This window comes from Grus americana, chromosome 2 (assembly GCF_028858705.1).
Source record: "Grus americana isolate bGruAme1 chromosome 2, bGruAme1.mat, whole genome shotgun sequence".
NCBI classification, from domain to species: Eukaryota; Metazoa; Chordata; class Aves; order Gruiformes; family Gruidae; genus Grus; species Grus americana.
Window position 1 is genome coordinate 25,905,149 of NC_072853.1, and position 20,608 is coordinate 25,925,756.

Here is a 20,608-nt window from a genome sequence, read left to right on the forward strand (position 1 = left end):
GCGCTGCCATGACACGGGCTGGGGCATTAACGAAGCCCTGATATGCGTGGGGAGGAAAATGGAATGATGAAATAAAAGCTTAAGTACGAGGGAATTCAAACAGGGCTTGCAACTCATTACTTGGAATACCAGGAGGATTGTAAAACACCTTGTAACTGAGAGGCTTTGCTTGGAGCTGTTAAGGACTGCAGCCCCCACTTCATCACGCGCTGACAAATTCTGAACGGTCTTGGCAACAGGGCAGGGGGGGCAAGCACTGAGCTTTGTGTCTCAGCTGACCTGAGGAGACGGCAATGCTTTGTTTTGCTTAACGGGACCTCTCTCTCTAAATTGCTTCCTGAGGTTTCTAATCAAATATAGTAATACACAACATCCAGCTCCATCATTTGTCTCAAAGTGTCGGCATTGACAACACTGGCGGTGTGCCCACCTTGAGACAACTGACCTTCCACCTGTCTTTGAAGACAGAGGAGGCCAGAGCATGTGTTGGAAGATCAGTGACTGACACCTCCCATGTTTGCCTGGATTTATTAACATGGCAATAGACGAGACCCTGTTTTATGGACTTTTCTCAAAAATGCTAAATGAAGCACACACACAAAAAAAAATCCTGCTTGCATAAGTTACCTCTTTGTCAAAGCAAGGGCAGCCTGCAGTACTCTAGCACAAAGCCCTAGAACCCCTATGGCCAGGTGGGAGGTGCTGTGAGGCTGCAGCCGCTTCCCTCAGCGCCCCGGCTGAAACCAGCCGGAACTGGCACCAGCCACCCCCAGCCAGGCCACACCAGAGCCCGCACCAAGTTCCCCTCATGCTGTCAGAGGCCTCTACTTGGGATCGTACCTGGTTTTAAGGGGGTCAGAGCTGTTCTGTGAACACATTTTTCTAATCTATGCAGAAAACAGGCTTCTCCCTTGGGGACTTTGGAAAGTTGGACCCTTTTCTCAGAATCAGAGCAACACATGAAAATCTGATTTTTCTCTAAATGGACTGATATACAACATACTGAACTATATTACAAATACATTAAGCATAAACTCCATTTTATGTCTTTCACTCCACCCTGTGAGGTGGCCCTAAATACCAAACTATAATCTTCACAGTTGTTATCAGGTAACGTTTCCGTGAAACATTCCTGGCGGCGGCCTGGCCGTGCCCGTGCGGCTCGTTCCGAGATGGCTGGACCGGCCCAGCCCAGCTCGGTTCGGCGCGGCGGCAGCCAGAGCCGCTAGACCTAGTGAGGCAGGGAAGAACCACTCAACATGCGTAGTCGTGGCCGAGTGGTTAAGGCGATGGACTAGAAATCCATTGGGGTCTCCCCGCGCAGGTTCGAATCCTGCCGACTACGGCCGCAGCCTTAACGACCGCGGTATTTTTCATTTTCTTTTTTTCCCCTTTCACTCCCGTCTCCTGGGCTGGTAGGGCTGCAGGCAAGGTGGACCGGAGACCCGGCCACGGCTGAACTCCACAGGCGCCCCCCCAGGCACTCCATACACCCCGCCGGCGCGGAGACTCCGCCCCTGCCGGCGCCGGGCGGTGCGGGGCCGCCTTGGCAACAGCTGGCGGCGGCAAGATGGCGGACGACTTGGACCGGTTACTGGATGAAGTGGAGAAGCGGCTTTACCGCCTGCCGGGGCCGAAGGCGGCGGGCCGCCACCGGCACGGCGACAGCGAGGAGGAGGGGGCGGCGGCGGCGGGCAGGTGAGCGGTCCTGCGGCGGTCCCGTCGCCCTCACGCACCTCCCGGTCGAGCGGGCGGCCGCTGGAGTTGCGCGCAGCGCGCCCTGTGGCGCGAGAGGGGGTCGGCGTCCGGCGAGACCCCTCAGGAACCGAAAATACTGAGGTTCCGGAACTGAAATGGCCGGCGGTCAACGAATATTCCTATCGTCCTTATTCTGAAACACTCAAGTCGTGTGCCAGCGAGCTGAGTTACTTCACATAGTCTTTGTCTCTTGGGAGTATCCCAACCTCGGATTAAATATGGCGTTAAAAGCTGCACTAATTTGCTTGTGAGTTGGGATCAGTGGTTACTTAGCTCTATAACTGACCTCGTGATATATAGAAAATATCTATAAATCTTGTGATTTAGAGCAAGAAGAACTTTAGCAATAATATTATCAAACATTTTATTCTGTTGACACTTAAGTCATTTATGTATTCTGTTCATACTTTGTCTATTAATCATATCTTCTACAGTAAGCGCATAACTTACACTCTACGCTTACATATATCCACTTCAAATTTCACAATTTTCAAAATGGTGGTTCTGACTACCAACAATTTCAGTCATGACAGGGTCACTGCTGACAGTACTGCCAAGCAGCCTGCCCTCAGGTTTCCATCCCACCCTCACAGGTATCTTTGCCTGCCCTCAGGTTTCCATCCGACCCTCACAGGTGTCTCATACTCTGTCTGGAAAGTCTGTGGACCAGAGGGGCTTGGCCAGATGTCTCCATAGGTGGGCTGCTGAGCGCTTACCCCACAGACATTTCAGAGTCCCAGGCAAGGATTCTGAAGAGCCAAAGGACTAATGCAAGAACAACAAGCCCACTACCTTTGGCCACATTACTGGACTTCCCTGTTGTTTGCATAATGGTTAGATGAGCACTTCAATTTAGTTGAGCTAATTATGTTTTAAAAAATCATACAGTTTTCTTCTTTCTTAGGAGTAGTTCTTGACTGGTTGATGCAGCAGCACTACAGGCCTCCCTTTCTTTGGCAAAAAGCTAACAAACAGCAGACTTGAGTGACAAGACTCCTCACTTGAGTGAAAGCAAAGTGCAGGTGATCTCTCTAAATGCATATAGTTTGGCAGGAATTCCATCTGAACCCCTGCAGTTATATAGCATGAGGAGAGAATTCCCTCTGACCTTTTTATATTCCTGCTGCTGAAGATTAATGTGAAAAATAGGGCTGTCCAATTTGTTGCTCTGTAAGTGCAGCATGGGTAAGAAGCAAGCAAAAATAAGAACTGTGATAGGACAGTTCAACAGGGACTGAAAGGCGTCATCCTGCAGTTTGCATCTGTCCAGTCATGATTTGGGTGGCCTACCTTAGATATTGCAGAAATATTACAGGAAAAAGGCTGTAACTAATTTTATATTTTAACTTACACTTCTTACAACTGCTCTGGTCATGCTACAAAATGAAGGCTGATTTGTTTGGTTTTTAGATCAGCTAAACTGTTCATGAGTGCTGGCAGCAGTGAAGAAGATATAGATGACATTATTGATGAAATCTGTAATGACAGCAGCTTTGCCAAAACACCTCTGGTGAGTAGGAGTCTTGAGAAATGCAGAATGGATAAGGTTCTGTGATGGGAAGAAAAGCATCATAAACCAAAACTGTCTTAAAGCAAAAAAATGAACTAAAACAAGCTGTAGGATAAACTTGGAATATAAAACAGAAAGGAAAATGTGACAATCTTATAGTGAGGAATAGGAGAGATATAAAGAGATGATCTTACCCAGGCAATATCAGGCAATTGAAGGAAATGCTAGTTCAAGATAGAGCATAGTGTCAAATATCATAGAATCACAGAATGGTTGAGGTTGGAAGAGCGACCTCTGGAAGTCATCTGGTCCAACCACCTGCTCAAGCAGGGCTACCTAGAGCTGGTTGCTCAGGACTATGTACAGATGGGTTTTGAATATCCATGAACATCCAAGGATGGAGACTCTACAGCCTCTTTAAGTAACCTATTCCAGTGTTTGGCTACCCTCACAAGAAATAAAGAAGTTTTTTCATATGTTTAACTGGAATTTCTTGTATTTCAATTTGTGCCCCTTGCCTCTCCTCTTGTCAGTGGGCCCCACTGAGAAGACTCTGGCTATGTCTTCTTTATTCTTTCCCATAATATATTTTTATACATTGATAAGATTCTCCTGACCTTTGCCTTCTCCAGACTAAACAATTCCAGCTCTCTCAGCCTCTACCTGTATGTCAGATGGGCTAAGTTCTTAATCACCATTAGGTCCATGTCTCTTTTATACTGGGCACAGCACTCCAGACATTTCTGTGAGGCCGTATCTGGAGTACTGTGTCCACTCTGGGCTCCCCAGTACAAGAGAAAGATGGAGCTACTGGAGAGACTCCAGCAAAGGGCCGTGGAGATGATTAAAAGACTGGAGTATCTTTCATATGAGGAAAGGCTGAGAGAGCTGGGTCTGTTCAGCCTGGAGAAGAGAAGGCTGAGAGGGGATCTTACCAATGTGTGAAACACCTGATGAGAGGAGTAAAGGGGCCAGACTGTCTTCTGTAGTGCCTAGTGACAGGACAAGAGGCAATGGGCACAAACTGAAACATGAAATTCCATCCGTACACAAGAAAATACTTTTTTACTGTGAGGGTGGTCAAACACTGGGACAGGCTTCCCAGAGAGGTTGTAGAGTGTCTGTGGAGATTTTCAAAACCCAGCTGGGCACAGTCCTGGGCAAGCTGCTGAAGCTGACCGTGCTTTGAGCAGGGGGAGTGGCCTAGATGATCTCAAGAGGTCCCTTCCAACCGAAATGATTCTGTGAATGATTCAGCAGGCACACTGCTGGCTCATGGTCAACTTATCATCAACCAAATTTCCCATGGCCTTCTCTGCAAAGCTGCTTTCCAGCTGGTCAGTCTTCAGTGTGTTCTGGTGCATGAGGGATATTCCTCCCCAGGGGCAGGAGTTTGCATTTTGCCTCAGTTTAACTTCAGGAGATTCCTCTCAGCCCATTTCTGCAGTCTGTTGAGGTCCCTCTGAATGGCAGCGCAGTCATCTGGCATAGCAGCAGCTGCTCCTTGTTTCGTATCATCTGCAAATGACAACTGTCATTGGACAGCAGGAGATGGAGACAAAGCCGCAAATTTACATTGTTAAGACAGTCAGAGTGATAGAAGACATTGAAAATAGATATTCTTTTAGGTATCATCAGTAGAAAATTGTGTTATTTATATTTCATAACCCCCTGTGCCGATTCTCTTATTTTCATGAGTGACGTTGGGTTTGCTTTGTTTGTCTTTGATTTCTTGCAGAGTGGCTAAATTTAAACCAACAAAAAACACTTGTATATGTATGTCTGAGTGAGAGAGAATTATGTCAGCAAATTTGTATAATTTTATCATTTTATATCCCTTGGAGTTCCCATTTAGGATCTAGAATTCTAGTACTCTAGAATTCAAATAACCCATTTTATATACAGCAAATAACAAACTTTCCAAAGACACTTTATCTTTTTGAATAATACAAGTCCTTGTGTTTTCAGTAAAACAAAACCTCAAAAACACTGAGGGAAAAAGTTCCTAAATTAAAACTGTTTTTAAAAGCATAATTACTAAAAAGAGGGCATGAAATACTAAGTCATGATTGTAAAGTCAAAGGGATCATGTGGTGTTGAATTCCTTCAGGCAGAGCTGGGAATTCAGTACAGGAAGAGAAGTCTTGTTCCTCATTTAACTGTTACTTCAGCAGCTTTTGTCTCAAAGAGCCTCACAGAAACCTAAGCAAGAAAATTCCCAAATTCTTAGTCCCCTTCTTCTGTGATTGAGATTTTCTGGCTCTTGCCTATTAAGTAAAACAGAATGTTGTTACCTTGCTGTAATGCTGCCTTTTATTCATTGATTTTTTTTTTTAAATAGAAATTGAAGTCCAACTCTGTAAGTCTCACACCTGAAAGTAATAGTGCTGTTGTACAGGCTCATAGGAAAAGGTAAGTGAAAAATGTTTTGGCTAGTTGAACATAGCTTGATTATAGCTTGTTGTCAGTCTAATAATATTGCTACTGTTTAATCTGTGTTGTCATTAACTAAGAAAGAAACTGAGTATTTAGAGAAGCAGTCTTGTTAAAGAAAAGCAAAGATAAACATAATTTTGAAGAATTACTAATGTGCTTTCATGTGGTCAAAATTCTTTATTATAAATTAATTAATTAAGTTATTGAACACCACCTTCTTTTGCCTTATGGACTTATACATTTATCAAATGCTGCAATATATAGTCCCATATATATTTGGTATAGAAAGTGGTTGTCCTAGAGTTTTTATTTGAACACCTTGGTAATGGAAATTTTCAAATTCTGTAGTTTGTAAGCATTTGGATGCTTTGCTTATATTTAATAAATATTATTTTAGAAATATGATGCTCTTAAACTAGAAGCATTGTACTACTTTCTCCAAAATATTTTTTTATAATTTAATATTTTTTAATGAAATCCATATAGATGCTGTCCAGTGTACCTGGGTGGAAGCTCTTCACCATATGGCATAGGAACAAATATTTCAAAAAGGTAGGAAACATGCAAAAAAAAAAAAAAGTCTACTTGCTTTATCATTACTTTATTCACAACTGTGTTTCTGCAGTGGTACAGACTTCTGTGTTTGAACTGAACAGGACAGCCTTATATTCATCTAAACATGTGGCTGCCTGTAACTGCAGTTGAAGTCGGCCCATCCCTTCCAGTCCTCTGTTGTTGACCACTAGATCTTTTGTTCATTTGAAGAGTTGAAAGATGTGTGCAAATGAGACACGAGTCCAAAACTCAATAACATGTAGTTAAGGAAATTACTGCTGTAGAATACTAGTTTTTTCCCTGCCTCTCTTCGCTTTCTATGTGATGCTGAGTATGTCACTTCAATCAGTGGGCTGCTTTAAATCACCCCCGAGCCTGAACTGAAAACAGCCAGAGTGCTTTGCAACTGCAGCTGAATTTAGTAGGAGAGGTACTCCCGACATCCTGCAGAAGATTATTGCATTTCCATGTGGGATTTTTTTGTAGTAAGTGATTATGCACTTGATGCATATTTGGATGCTGGTCAGGTGATGCCATACCAGTGAGGAGGACCAAAGAGAATAGATCGAGAGGGTATCAGCTTATGTGTTCAGTGAGGTTAAGAACCTGTAAAAATACATAATCATATATTTAAAACACATACCATAATGAATGTACCAGAGATGTAAAAAAATTAAGATTACAGTGTAACCTTGCTTCAGTATTTCTGAGTGAGTGCTGTACTTTAAAACAGTTATGATCCATGTAGCTTCTCTGATTGTAATAACATCTTGGAGTTTTCTGTTCTTTTTTGACCAGAACATGTGATCAACTACGTTGTACTGCTTGCGACTTCCGTGTGTCACTTTTCAATGACTACATCTGGGATCAGTCCTGTGATTATCTTTTTTTCAGGTATGTCTGAGGTGGGTTTGGTATTAGTATTGTGTTACTATGCTTTGGGTCTTGATAGGAATGGGAAAGATGAAAAGTCCTGAGCACTCCTATTACCTAAAAAGGAGAATGTGTGCAACCTGTTTGGTGATCAGGTGGGAAAGTCTGCAGGGAGAGGGGTGCAACATCTCCCATAATCTGTTTTCATGCCTTTCCATTTCTTCTCCCCATCACTCTCCCTCTCTGCTTTTAGAAAGAATTCAAGCTTCATGGATCGAGAAGCAACTTTACTGCTGAATTAAGCAGATAATCCATGTGATGGGTTGGCCTCTGGTGTGCCATTGCAGGATGCCTACAAAATGAATGCAGACTGTTCAGCATGTACTTCTCACCATACCTTCAGTCATACAGACTGTAACTGTTTCAAGTCAGATTTTCTTTTTTCCAGTATCAAGTACTATGCTGTCATTTTCAGTGAAAATCAAATAGTTTGATTTCTTAACAGACTTATTTTTGAAGTGAGGTTTAATTAAATGGAGGGGTGGTACTTTTGTTTTCTTGTTACATTGTGATGTCTTTGACTTTATTATATAAATTTTTTCAAGGACTTAAAATTAAGGAGTTCTTATTTCCAATTTTTCTAAAAGTATATATAATGCCAAGACTTAGTGAAGGGTAGTGTAATAAGCATGCTTCTGATACAGACATCAAATTTGCATTCCTCTTATTTTAGTAAAGTCTTTGTATGTGCCCGTTAACTGATGGAGGTAGTGGATGTGTTCAGAGTGTGTGCTTGGCCACCAGAGGGTGTGACAGCTGGAGCAGAACAGTAATGGATACATATCTCCTTTTCCATTACTTAACATGTTAGGTTTTTCCTGTATTTTCTTTCCAGTTTTGAAATCTGTATTTCTCTTTGGATGCAAGCAAGGAGAATTTTAAAGCAGCTTTAAAAATACAGTACTGCACTAGTCTCCTGAGATGAGTTCGGTAGCTGGAAAGGTTAAATAAAAATATGATCCTTTTATTTACTCAAAGTCTAAATTATTCTGCTTCTGAGATTTCTGCTTCTGAGGTCTTGAATTTTATAAAATAAAAAAAACCCCGAACCATGAAAGGCATTAATATCAGATAGTTGTAACATTGATTAAAATCTGTAATCTTTAGCAAGATATTTAGCTAATTATTTTGGCTAACCTGAATTTTAAAAAGCAAACTTGAAAATTAAATATTTGCCTTCCATGAATAGATGTCTGACCTCTTTTCTTAAAAATTTGTCCTTTGATGTTTGTTTTCAGTTTTCTTTATTTAGCTGGGCTTGTTGATGTTGTTTTTGAGCAATTCAGTGGCCGGTAATTGATGGCTGGGAGGAGGTCATAAGAGCAGGGGTAGTTAAAATGCTAAATTTTCACTCGGTTTTTGAAACAACTTGTTTTTGTAATAGCCATGCTGATTTTTCATTTGTTGTGATTGATGCTTGCACAGGAATTATTTGTGGTTTGATGTACATTCTTCCCTCTTATGGCCATTTCATTTCAGTCGCTTTACCATCCTGAGTAACAGTTCCTGATGAGAAGTTTAACTCTGTCATTCTACCCATTCTGTATAGGGATTTTCACAGCAAGTTTGATAAGATAAATACATTTTTGGCTAATTTCTTAAGATGAGCATTAACTTTATCTGGTTTTCTTCCCGAGTCTTTCTCTGGAGGCTGACACAGTCTCTAAACCTGACAGAGAACATTGCTTATAAAAAACATTAGTCTCCAGTTGATCTGAGAATACAGCAACTACGCACCGAGACAGCTCTCAGGAAAGTATTGTGTTCAAAACAGAATGTAAACATAAGCCTAAATTCATTCATGACAGTGGTACTCAGAAATGTTCTTAAAAGCTTTCAAATTTAAATGGACTCATGAATCTTTTTTCTTAAAAAAACCAAAAAAAGCATGATCCTAAACTGTATTCACTTGATTGACAGGAATAATATGCCTGAGATCAGTAAACTAAGAGTGAAGATGATAAAGAAGAAAGGAGCACGAGCATATGCTTGTCAGTGCAGCTGGAGATCCATTGATGAATTAACTGACCTCCAAACAGACCAGCAGCTTCGGTGGGTTTGTGGTAAACATGCAGAATGAAGTCCTCTTGTGTGTGGTACCTACCTGTGTGGAAACAGGTCATAAACTCAATTTGTTTCCCATGCAGTTTTCTGAAAACAGATGGAAACCTGAATACTTATATCTAGAAATAGATTACAACACCCAGACTTTGACCTGAAAACTTTTTTTTCAATTTAACTGTCTTGCAAACAATATGAGGAGTTGAATTATTAGAAGAAACAATGACTTTGGAGGCTTTCTGGAAGCTAAATGAGGTTAAAGCTCATACTCAGTAGTGTTAAAGAAAGGAAGAGGAAATTGACAGATTTAGGCATGGGGCAAAGCACCTTGAAACTGTTCCTCATATGTAGCAGAGAGCATTCTTTCTGCAAAGTCTTGGACTCAAAATGATGGGTTGGGATGCAGCCATGACACACAAGTGTATCAATTTCTGCACGGAAATTAATACTGCTGCTCTGCTTTGTTCATAGCTGTTAATGAGCAAGTGGTTGTAGATCTCTTAAAAAATTACTGTGAGATCAGCTCTCACCTGGAATGTTTCAGCATACCCCAAAACTTTCTTTTACCCACCAGTAGCCAAAAACTGCAGGTGCTGGAAATTTCCTTCCAGTTCCTACTGCTTTCTTCAAAGCACTTTCTGCTGACTAAAGACTTCTACCACAGTGAATTTCTTGGACTTCCCCTCAGCCTTCACTGCAAGAGGTGAACAAGTTACTGTGCAATTATTAAATATTGTGAAATTTTGAAGAGATTCTGAAGAATTTATGACTCTTCTATCAATATTTTCAGGGGGAAAAAGGCTCAGACTTTTAAGAGTGAGAAAATATATATCCCAACGGACATTCAAATTCGGATTTTTTTCAGTTTCACTTAGCTTTCACTTCAGCTTTACTTCAGTATTTTTACTACATATTCAGAAAGTGTAACTGTCCTGTTTCAACACCCTCCTTTCCCCCAGTAACATCGTAAAACTACTTCCAGTATCATGTTACTTGGTGAATTGTCTTGATTACACTTAATGTCATTACAGTTTATGACCTCTTTCTTTTCATTATGTATGAATAACACAGGAGATGGATTTGGGGCTTGGGCGGGCAGAGAGGAAGGAAAGGATTACCAGTCCTGGCAATTGCTACATTGAAAAGTGTCTCAAAATGGGAAGTCTGTCAGTATTTTTGCTATGCAGTATGTGATACTGTACAGATAAGTTCAAAATTACTTACTTTGTGCAATTCTATACAGAGCCATTTCTTTTTTTGTGAAGTTTTACTCATGGCCCTACTCTGTACACTGTCAATCTGTTCTTTTTCTGAGCTTTTCCAAAACAATTGCATGGTCTTTCTTACAGAAGTCATCTCTCTGATCTGTCACTTTGTCTGTACCCCTCTGAAAGAGCCGATCATAGTAGTGGCCAGAGGCATAAGGTACTCTGCATCCTTCTCACCTTCCCCCTCTGTGAGTGTGTTTTTAGAACCTGCAGAGGACCAGCAGTGTGCCTGGGAGGCCTGGCAGTGCTTACGTACGCAGTGCTTCGGTGCTCTAGACTGTGTGTTCCAGTGCCACGTGTGGCCTTCCTAGAAGGTTCAGAGGTGAATTGGCTTTGGCGAGGTACTACTTGGCGTAATGGTATAGACATATTTAGGGTCATGTATTGTTTTCAATGCAATTGGTGTTTCAGGCTGTAGTTTCAACTGCTGGTGTCTGCAGGTTCAGGAGACAGAGGGAGCCAGAGACAAATTTATTAATGCTCAATCAGCTGCTGGAAGTGGTCTGCTTGCTTTTCTGTCCTTTGTGAAGAGATAACTGCCCTGTGGACTGTAAGCAGTGAGTGTTCCTGGGTTTTCTTCAGGTGGGCCTGAGGAATTTCCATTCCCAGAGAACATCAGTGCTAATAGTAAGAGAAGAACCCAGCAGTAGTGTGTAATTTATTAACAAGCTCTAGAGAGGAAAAAAACCTACTTTCCATTATTCTTCTTCTTGAAGAAGAACGCATTTCAAAAAGTGCTGCATTGCCTTGGCTTGCCTGTTCCAAGGCCATTTCAAGCTGGTGACCAAGTAGACCCACAGGATGCTCTTTTGGCCTGGATTTGCACTGGAATTTGTGCCACAATGTAGGGAACAAGTTGGGCTTGCAACTTGTGAGCAGGAAGCAGGGAAAATCCTAACACCCTTCTCAGTTCGTGAAACCACGTCTTATGTGACTTGGAAAAGGAGCATGTCTCCTGTACCCTGTTTTAAACAAACAAACAGAAATAGTCACCCTCTCTAGAACAGTTTGCACTACCAAGTGTGGGGAGCAGTCATGCAGAAACAAAAATTCAAGACATCCATTCTAGTTATTTTTATGACAAGAAGACCGCCTGCAACACTTGAAAAGGGTAGGAAGGAATTGAGACAAAAGGACTAAGAGTGTAGGGGAAGTAAAAAGGATTAACACTTCTGGGAGGAATACAAAGAAATTGTCTGAGCAGCCAGGGATCAGGTTGGCAAAGCTAAATCCCTGATAGAATTAAATCTGGCCAGGCATGTTAAGGACAACAAGAAAAGCTTCTATAGGTATGTCAGTCATAAAAGGAAGACTAGGGGAAATGTGGACCCTCTCTGGAAGGAAATGGGAGACCTGGTTACCCAGGATATGGAGGAGGCTGAGGTACTCAACAACTTTTTTGCCTCAGTCTTCACCGACAAGGGCTGTAGCCACACCACCCAAGTCGCAGAAGGCAAAGGCAGGGACTGGGAGAATGAAGAACTGCCCATCGTAGGAGAAGATCAGGTTTCAAACCATCTAAGGAACCTGAAGGTGCACAAGTCTGTGGGACCTGATGAGATGCATCCACGAGTCCTGAAGGAACTGGTGGATGAAGTTGCTAAGCCACTATCCATCATATTTGAGAAGTCGTGGCAGTCCGGTGAAGTTCCCACTGGCTAGAAAAGGGGAAACATAACCCCCCGTTTTTAAAAAGGGAAAAAAGGAAGACCTGGGGACTTACAGACTGGTCAGTCTCACCTCTGTGCCTGGCAAGATTACGGAGCAGATCCTCCTCAAACTATGCTCAGGCACATGGAAAGTAAGGAGGTGATTGGTGACAGCCAACATGGCTTCACTAAGGGCAAATCATGCCTGACAAATTTAGGGGCCTTCTGTGATGGGGTTACAGCGTTGGTGGATAAGGGAAGAGCAACTGACAGCATCTACCTGGACTTGTGCATTTGACACTGTCCCACACGACATCCTTGTCTCTAAATTGGAGAGGCATGGATTCGATGGATGGACCACTCAGTGGATAAGGAATTGGCTGGATGGTTGCACTCAGAGAGTTGTGGTCAATGGCTCGACGTCCCGGGGAGACCAGTGACAAGTGGCATTCCTCAGGGGTCAGTATTGGGAGCGGCACTGTTTAATATCTGTTGGCGACATGGACAGTGAGATCGAGTGCACCCTCAGCAAGTTTGCCAACACCACCAAGCTGTGTGGTGTGGTCGACACACTGGAGGGAAGGGATGCCATCCAGAGGGACCTTGACAGGCTGGAGAGGTGGGCCCATGTGAACTGCATGAAGCTCAACAAGGCCAAGTGCAAGGTCCTGCACATGGGTCGGGGCAATCCCAAGCACAACTACAAGCTGGGTGAAAAATGAATTGAGAGCATCCCTGAGGAGAAGGACTTGGGGATGTTGGTGGATGAGAAGCTCAACATGAGCTAGCAGTGTGCACTTGCAGCCCAGGAAGCCAACCGTGTCCCGAGCTGCATCAAAACCAGCGTGACCAGCAGGTCAAGGGAGGTGATTCTGCCCCTCTGCTCCGCTCTTGTGAGACCCCACCTGCAGTACTGCATCCAGCTCTGGGGTCCCCAACACAAAAAGGACATGGACCTGTTGGAGCAAGTCCAGAGGAGGGTCACGAAGATGCTCAGAGGGCTGGAGCACCTCTCCTGTGAGGACAGGCTGAGAGAGTTGGGATTGTTCAGCCTTGAGAAGAGAAGGCTGTGGGGAGACCTTACAGCAGCCTTCCAGTACCTGAAGGGGCCTACAGGAAAGCTGGAGAGGGGCTGTTTACAAGGGCATGGAGTGATAGGACAAGGGGTAATGGCTTTAAGCTGAAGGAGGGGAGATTTAGATTAGATATTAGGAATAAATTCTTCACTGTGAGGCACTGGCACAGGTTGCCCAGAGAGGTTGTGGATGCCCCCTCTCTGGAAGTGTTCAAGGCCAGGTTGGATGGGGCTTTGGGCAACCTGGTCTAGTGGAGGGTGTCCTTGCCCATGGCAGGGGGGTTGGAGCTAGATGCTCTTTGAGGTCCCTTCCAACCCAAACCATTCTATGATTCTATAATATCTGTTGACAACATTAGTCAGCATTTCTGCTAGGTCACTTCATCCCTCGGTCTTCTGTTAGCCTGGAGAGTTGTAGAAATAGAGTTCTCTTTCTGGGTAGAGATTATTGTCAGGTGATTGTATCACTAATGCCATTAAGACTGTACTCCAAGCACTGAAAATGTTAGCAGATAATCTTCATTGGTAAATTTATGTGGAAACGTGAGCATTCCCCTGAAATCATCATGTTTATTCAAGTGTAGTTACTTGTTTCTGGCCTTGATCAGAATGGTGGGATAAGACAGCTCTTTGTCCCGGTGAACTTTTAAACAGGTGCAGAAATAGTGCTTCTTGTATTGGTTTTCATTACAGAATTTAGCATCTTTCTAGATCTGAGAATACTTTCTATGTCATTAAATATAACTATTTTGTTGGAAAGAGAAGTGGTAGGAACTGTTTGACTTCCCTTCCTTTGCTTTCTTCAGTTACATGTTACAAACCACTCCAAAGTTCTCAAATGAAAAGATTGTAAATAAAGGTAAAATTAGAGCTTGAATGTTCATTTGATGAAGATACAGCACAAGATTTTCAAGATGTAGCCCAGCCCCTAAGTGATACTTCCGTGTCAGTTATCTGAGATAGCAGGGATTATGTAAAGAATTTTGTTTAAGAATGCCACTCAGCTGTTGCCAAACGGAAGTACTGGAGAGCAGTTTTGCCAAGTATAAATGTGACCATTGTTTTCCTCCAGTGTTTTGCTTTGGAAGTAATAATACCATTTCTGTTTGTGAAATGGGCAAGGTGAAAACTTGAGACTGTCATTTTGCTTAGGTGATATGCTTGGAAATTTTCTAGCCTGCGGCATTAGTCTGCAGCAGGTCCCTCAACAGAACAAAAGCAATGAAGCATGATTAAATGAGAATCCACGCCAAAGCATTCACTTAGAACTGTAGTCAGTGATTTAATGTCATACCAGCTTTTCTAAATCTGTGTTCCTGCAGCACTTCTAGATAGGAATCCAATTCAGAGGTATGTAGTACATTTTAATAGCTTTTCTTAATCAAATTTTAATGTGCTGTTCTGACTATATCTCCCTTGTTTTCCCTGCAAACTATAGAGGGTGTCCAACCCAGATGCTGAATATAGCTTAGAAGAGGAATTATTAAGGATCTTGCCCTGCCATAAAATTTAACTTACAGAAGCATAATAGCATTACATATTGCAAGCTATGTGCTGTATAAAGTTGAATAAAGATTTTTTTTTTTTTCTGAGCACCCATTTCAGCTTTGTACTGGAGGTATTCTGCAAATGCTAGGCACTGCAAGCTCCCACTTGTTGCAAGACTGCTCGCTTCTCTTGTTTCCTGACATGTGAGTCTTTGGGTCATGTAACCAGCACACGTGGTAGTCACACAATAGGAGAGGGACTGTGTTGGGAGCTGCGTAGGCAAATTTTTTCTTCCTGCCTGGTTCTTTTTGCCCAGGACCTGACCAGTTTTGTCTGTTTTGTGACACCAGATAACGGCAGGCCAACCTGTGGGGGATGGAGTAAAGCAGTGCAGGTGCTGCCTGTTTGTGAGGGCCCATGTGCTGCCTGGCATTTGGCATGTGTGCTTCCAGGAAAGTGCTTTTCAAATGTTGACTCTTCAATAAAATGAAAAGTTGAAACAAATCTGAATTGTGTGTTATGTAAATTCTATTTTGTTGTTCCTATCCAAGAGAAGCCTTGTAAAAATGATGTAGGACCATGTTTTCTCTGTCAGAAGGGTTATGAAATGCCCTTAGTACAAAAACGTCGTGCAGCTCATAAGAAACAGTAAGTACTGGTGTGTTTTCTCACCTCAATGGGGATGCAGCAAATACCTGAGAATTAAATGAGCTTTAACATTCCTTACTAGATAACATGAGGAGAGCACATTAAATTACAGAGAGTTCATAAAGGTGGATGCATTTACCACATTTCTTGGATGTTTACCTAGGATAAAAGGTGGAGCCAGCTGCTGTGGAAGGTGACATACAGATAAATTTCTTGCCGAGTGGGATGCTGGTACCTTTGTGTATCAGTCAAGGCGGGTTATCACTAGCATCATACAGGTCGGTGAAAAGGGGGAGATAATCAAGGAATCACAGTATTTGCTGTGCCCTGGATCTTGCTGTTGAAAACCGTTCTTAGTACCAGGAAGAAGTTGCTCTTCATATGGGAGTTGGAACAAATCTTGTTTCTCTGTGATGAAGAAATGCTGCATGGCATATGTTAGAGTAACAGACATAAATATTTCCTATACTCCATTCTGAATTTGGACTCCAGATGTTGGTGCTATTCAGGCAATAATTACGTCCCAGACTTAGCGGGCAGTGTGGACTCAGAACACAGAAAACACCCACTGCCTCAGGAGTACTCCTGACTTATTTACAACTTGCAGTGTCACAGCGCACTGTTAGACAATAGTGCCCATGCGTGTTTAGTTCACATTGACAACTTTTATTCTGTCGTGTTAGATGTGCTTTAAAAGCATGTAATTTGGGGGTAAAACGTGATTATACAATCTAGTCTGCAGAGGGCAGAGCAGCACCGCTGAGTGTTACAACGCAGGCTTCTGCTTCACTAATACAAGCTCGCTTTTTTTTTTCTGGAATAATGAAGGTTTACATTCAACCGACTGAGGCTTCTTGCATGTGTCTCCCACTAGTGTGATTATAAGTGGGGGAGCCAGATCTGTGGCAACCACTTGATTTTTGTGTGACTTCATCCAAATCATCCTCAAGTGGTCCTTGACCAATACTGAAGCAGATTAACTTTTTTAGCTATCAGCTAAAGAAGTGTAAAAACTGCATCTCTGTGTGTATGTACATATATGTATGTATGTTTATCCTCTAATAACGTCAGTGAAAAAAATAAATTGCCTCAGGATTTACCTTTCACCCTGCCCAAATTAATTTTCCCTGAAAATGTTGTTAAGTAATTGTGGCAAGTAGAGGTTGTGTATGTTAGGATCTTCTAATATCCCAGAAAAAATTTATATAGCACATCACACAAGATGTGAAAAGATGGCAGATTTTAAAAGGGAAATAGTAAAAGGCCAAGATTTAGAAATACCAAAAAATTGTTTCTGCCTATGTGGGAAAGCAACACAGACCAGAGATGCTGCAGAGCAGTCTGAGAAATGGCAGCGAGTATCGTCCGAAGACCTGCATCCTGCAGTTCATCGGCCATTAGCCATGGCTGAGGTTTTGGTAAACTCTCACTCTCTGAACTCTTTTCTGGTTCTTTGGGAATCCAGTAAGTGTGAATGTACAAAGCAGATTTATAGTGGATGGAAGTAAATGTCACCTCTGATAACCGGTGAAGTCTGTCTATTTCTGCAGAAGCAATGAGGTGCTTTTAACTAGAAGCACAAACATAGCTAAACCATGAAACTAGAGTTTGCTTATTTTACTGGTAAAATAGGGAGTATCATCTGAATTTAGCTGAGTTACACCATAGGTGAGTGATCTCTGTAACACTTCATTTTTTTACTTCCTTCCTCCCAATAGGAGAAATAGTTAAACAAAAAGTTAGTAGAGAAAGTAGGAACAAGCAAGGCTGAGTCACACCATGTGAGAGATCGCATATAGAAAAGTTTTGTGGAAACATTTTTTCAGGCAAGAAGTAAGCCATTGTTTTTTGTTTGCATCTAAACTAAAGGAGACACACCTAAGTGAAAGAAACAAAAATAGCATGTTGCAGGGAGAAGTTCAAATGCCCACAATTTGCCAAAAGCAACGACAAAACTTCACATGGGAGGTGTCGTTTCTAGGAGTCTTTTTAGGATCTGCAATTCCAGGGACTGGCCCAGAAGACAAGGGGTGAATCCACCCCCCCCATCCGCTGCCCTTCGGTCACTTCCATCCCGGGAACCTGAGCTGCACAGGGAAGCAAAGTGCAGGAGGGACTTCATCCTCAGAGGGTACCTGCTTGCTTCTACATGAGGATGCTGTGGAACACATGAACTGAGTATGGTTTGTTTGGGTTTGGGGGATTTCCCTCTAAAATCTGTGAGAAGGGTTTCCTGTAGTATTTTGAAACCTGTTTCCTGGTGATAGGTTTTAGATACAAGAGCTAAGATAGTCAGATATTATATTTAGATATAACAGCTAAGATATTCAGGGCTGCTAAAATCCTCTTATCCAGTGGTTTATAACTGTTATTCAAATATAAGCAAATGATCTTGAAGTTTTTCATGTGAGTTTTGTGAAACTGAAACCCTTACAGCCTCAGAGCTTATACTGAAACACTGGGAGGCAGAGAGGAGGAAGACATTTTCATACTAGTCAAACAAATGCATAATATTCTAGCTCCAAGTACCTTAAATATAGCTATTTGAAAATGTGATTGTCTACAGAAGGAAAAAAATGTTAACTAGCTCTTGAAAGGTGGTAGGATATTTATAAAGTATCCATAGAATTTTTCAGTCTCTTTAAAGGGAAGTAATATGGCCTTACTCTAAGACAATGCCATATATGTGATAGTAATTACACACAGTGAGCATACATCTTCCAGCTAACGCAAAGAAGCTTTGGAATACTCAGCAATCTGGCTGTGCTCGGAAGCCCGTGTCCTGACCGTCCTGATGGGAAGCAGCTACCAGAGACAGGAAGGTTGAATTTAGCATCAAACTCCTTATCTAGGCAGAGCGGGCTGCTCAGGATGCTGGTAAGAAAACTTGTACAAATTGCTCCAGCAGACTGTGATAGCTGCCTGGCCCTTCCTGGGAAGACCATTCACATCGATGTCATCAGGGTACAATCTTGTGCGTGCAGATGCGTTTAGGAAGAGATTATATCCTGGGGCCAGTTATCCAAAATAATGTTTACGGTCTCATTCAGTCTTGGTTACCGTCACTTGCAGGAAGAGATTGATCTACATGCTGAAGTAGGAGGGTGTGTGTCTTTTAAAAAGCTTTCTCTGCTTTATCGCAGTAAGAGTTGTTATTATTAGTCTTCCTAGCCCTAAAGAAATATAAGCCTTTCCTGAACCCTAATAGGCACTGCAATATCTGGTTTAATTTTTAGATTATAGGTTTTATATGAGAGCTGACACAGCTCTGGTTCCAACACCTTAGAGAAAAAAGCTGTTGCAGCGTTGTTTTTATGTGCTTCAAATCAGTAAGGCATCTTGTTTGCAAGTGGAAGATAAGTGGCTTCGAAACATTCTCTGCAGTGTAATTGGTTGTTCATTAACATATGACGCCCAGGTTACTTTTGATTCCTGTGTATATCTTGGGAGACCCATCTGCTCTGAGCCTACAGCGCAGCAAGGCACCATTCAATAAATATGTGCTCCTCAGTGGCTGAAATGAAGAGTTAACACAAAATTGTAGCATCCTCTGCATTGATTTTCCTGTGAATGATGACTCTTATTTCCCCCATCTTCCCCAAAGTATACTGCAAAATTATTTCAGGTTTTCTCAAAACTTTATTCAAGCTAAGATTGAGACCTGGAAACACTTTAAAGCAGGCTTTTAGTTGCATCTTCCCACATATGTCTGAAACACCTTTTTTCAATTTTTTTTTTCCATGCTAGATATATATTTAGTTCAATTCCAGTAAGAAAGGCTGGAAACAATTAAACTGTGAAAAAGGAGAGTGGTATAAAAGAGTCTACCCATGTCCTGAACAGCAATAAAATATATCTGCCCCGGGTAATTGCACAGAGAACATTCTGGATTTGAATTGTTAAAACAAGTTAAGCCAAGAAGATACTGGGGTCTGTCTGTTCTGCTAGCTGAAGGTGGGTACCGCACATCACCAATCTCCTGAGCGCAGGAAGATACGGTGACACAGCTGTCAGCAGTCTTAGCACCCGGAGTACCCAGCCAGGTGCTTCACGCCAGGGTTGCTAGTGTAAGCTAAAATCCTTAATCACTCTGTTTTTGCAAAAGATTTTTTTTCCCCTGTGGTATATTGGAAATCCCTCCTAAAACCTGGAGAGCATTACTTCTTTATAAAGAATATGTTTGTAAAGTGGATAATTTCCAGATGTCAAATGGTTTCTCAGACCTTGCAATAACACTTCACTACTTGGGGTTCTCGGCCAGCGCTGGGCATGTGGTTACCTTGGGTATTTTCAGGATCCATCGTAAGGCAAATGACACCTTTAAAGAGGGGAAAAACAAACAGCCTAATAGGCACCTCACGGCAGAGAGCACCTCATCAGGTTTGTCCCAACACATTCTCACGTCATTGTTAGATAAGGTAACAGGCCATAAAAGAAGGAAGCAGCTACTTTCCTTTTCTGTCAGATGTTGCAAGTTACTCACATTTCCTGTTCTGCTATTTAAAGGACTAAGGGCTGAAAATGGGAGTTCATTAACTTGTCTGAAATGAAATATTTTCCTGTCTTTCTACAGCCATGTTCAAATGAATGACATAAACACAGGCCTGGAAGGCATCTCCAAGGAGTAGGTAGTGCCTTCTGCCCTGAGACAGGACTGGAAGCTTGGGCTGAACCCTGGCTGCCACCAGAAATCTCCCTCCAGTCTGCAGGGGAGCTGGATATAGCACGCGTCAAAGAAAGAGAGACCAGGAGTTTCCATGCCGGCTGTGCGGAGGGTGCCAGGAGGGGCAGGAGGAACACCCCTCTCCCTGCTGCCTGATTTTAGCCAAGAGCAGAAGTAGGTGGGAGAACACAGGAGAATTTCAATAAGCTAACACCAGTGGTATTTAGGCACTGAATCCGTCTCTGTATTTTTGACAGTCTCCCCTTAACTGAGCACATTCACACTTCAACCATTTAAAAATAAAGCATTGCTTCCCACACTTTTTTCCTGTCGGCTGTTGTTTTCTTTACAGACTTGAGACTATGCTTATTCATCCTTCAGAAAAAAAATCTTATCTTGGTCTGAACAGCCTGAGAAAAGCTCAGGGCACGCTTGCAATGCAAACTTTGAGGAAGTAAATTTAGTTTCTCAATGAGTCTAACCAATTCAACTGTTGTGTTTGACAACCAGCCTTCTAAACTTGACGGAGGAAGAGCTTGCTGCTCTGGGACTTGCTGCGGGCCC

General features: G+C 42.4%; 1 protein-coding gene and 1 non-coding gene across 4 annotated transcripts; both read left to right on the plus strand.

Annotated features, from left to right (window-relative positions):
- The first annotated feature begins 1,263 nt into the window (after positions 1-1,263).
- On the plus strand, positions 1,264-1,345 carry TRNAS-AGA (transfer RNA serine (anticodon AGA)). Its single transcript has one exon. It is a non-coding gene; the product is annotated as a tRNA-Ser (tRNA).
- Positions 1,346-1,449: 104 nt separating this feature from the next.
- Positions 1,450-20,151, plus strand: CFAP418 (cilia and flagella associated protein 418). 3 transcript variants are annotated; one of them, XM_054817749.1, is made up of 7 exons: positions 1,450-1,698; positions 3,169-3,268; positions 5,610-5,680; positions 6,191-6,256; positions 7,058-7,153; positions 9,113-9,244; positions 19,955-20,151. In XM_054817749.1, the coding sequence occupies exons 1-7, from the start codon at positions 1,571-1,573 to the stop codon at positions 20,007-20,009; spliced, it is 648 nt and encodes a 215-aa protein (XP_054673724.1). In that variant the 5' UTR covers positions 1,450-1,570; the 3' UTR covers positions 20,010-20,151. The 3 variants fall into 3 exon arrangements, with proteins under 3 accessions (XP_054673724.1, XP_054673725.1, XP_054673726.1); XM_054817750.1 differs by lacking the exon at positions 19,955-20,151 and having other exon boundaries at positions 9,113-15,230; XM_054817751.1 differs by lacking the exons at positions 9,113-9,244; positions 19,955-20,151 and adding an exon at positions 7,386-9,105.
- Positions 20,152-20,608: the final 457 nt, after the last annotated feature.

What these genes read in the sequence shown, in the direction of transcription:
- CFAP418 (XM_054817749.1), top strand. Translation starts at nt 1,571, where the DNA reads ATGGCGGACGACTTGGACCGGTTACTGGATGAAGTGGAGAAGCGGCTT. An exon ending in GCTTTGCCAAAACACCTCTG is followed by an intron (nt 3,269 to 5,609) that starts GTGAGTAGGAGT and finishes TTTTTTAAATAG; the next exon opens with AAATTGAAGTCCAACTCTGT. An exon ending in GGAACAAATATTTCAAAAAG is followed by an intron (nt 6,257 to 7,057) that starts GTAGGAAACATG and finishes TTTTTTGACCAG; the next exon opens with AACATGTGATCAACTACGTT.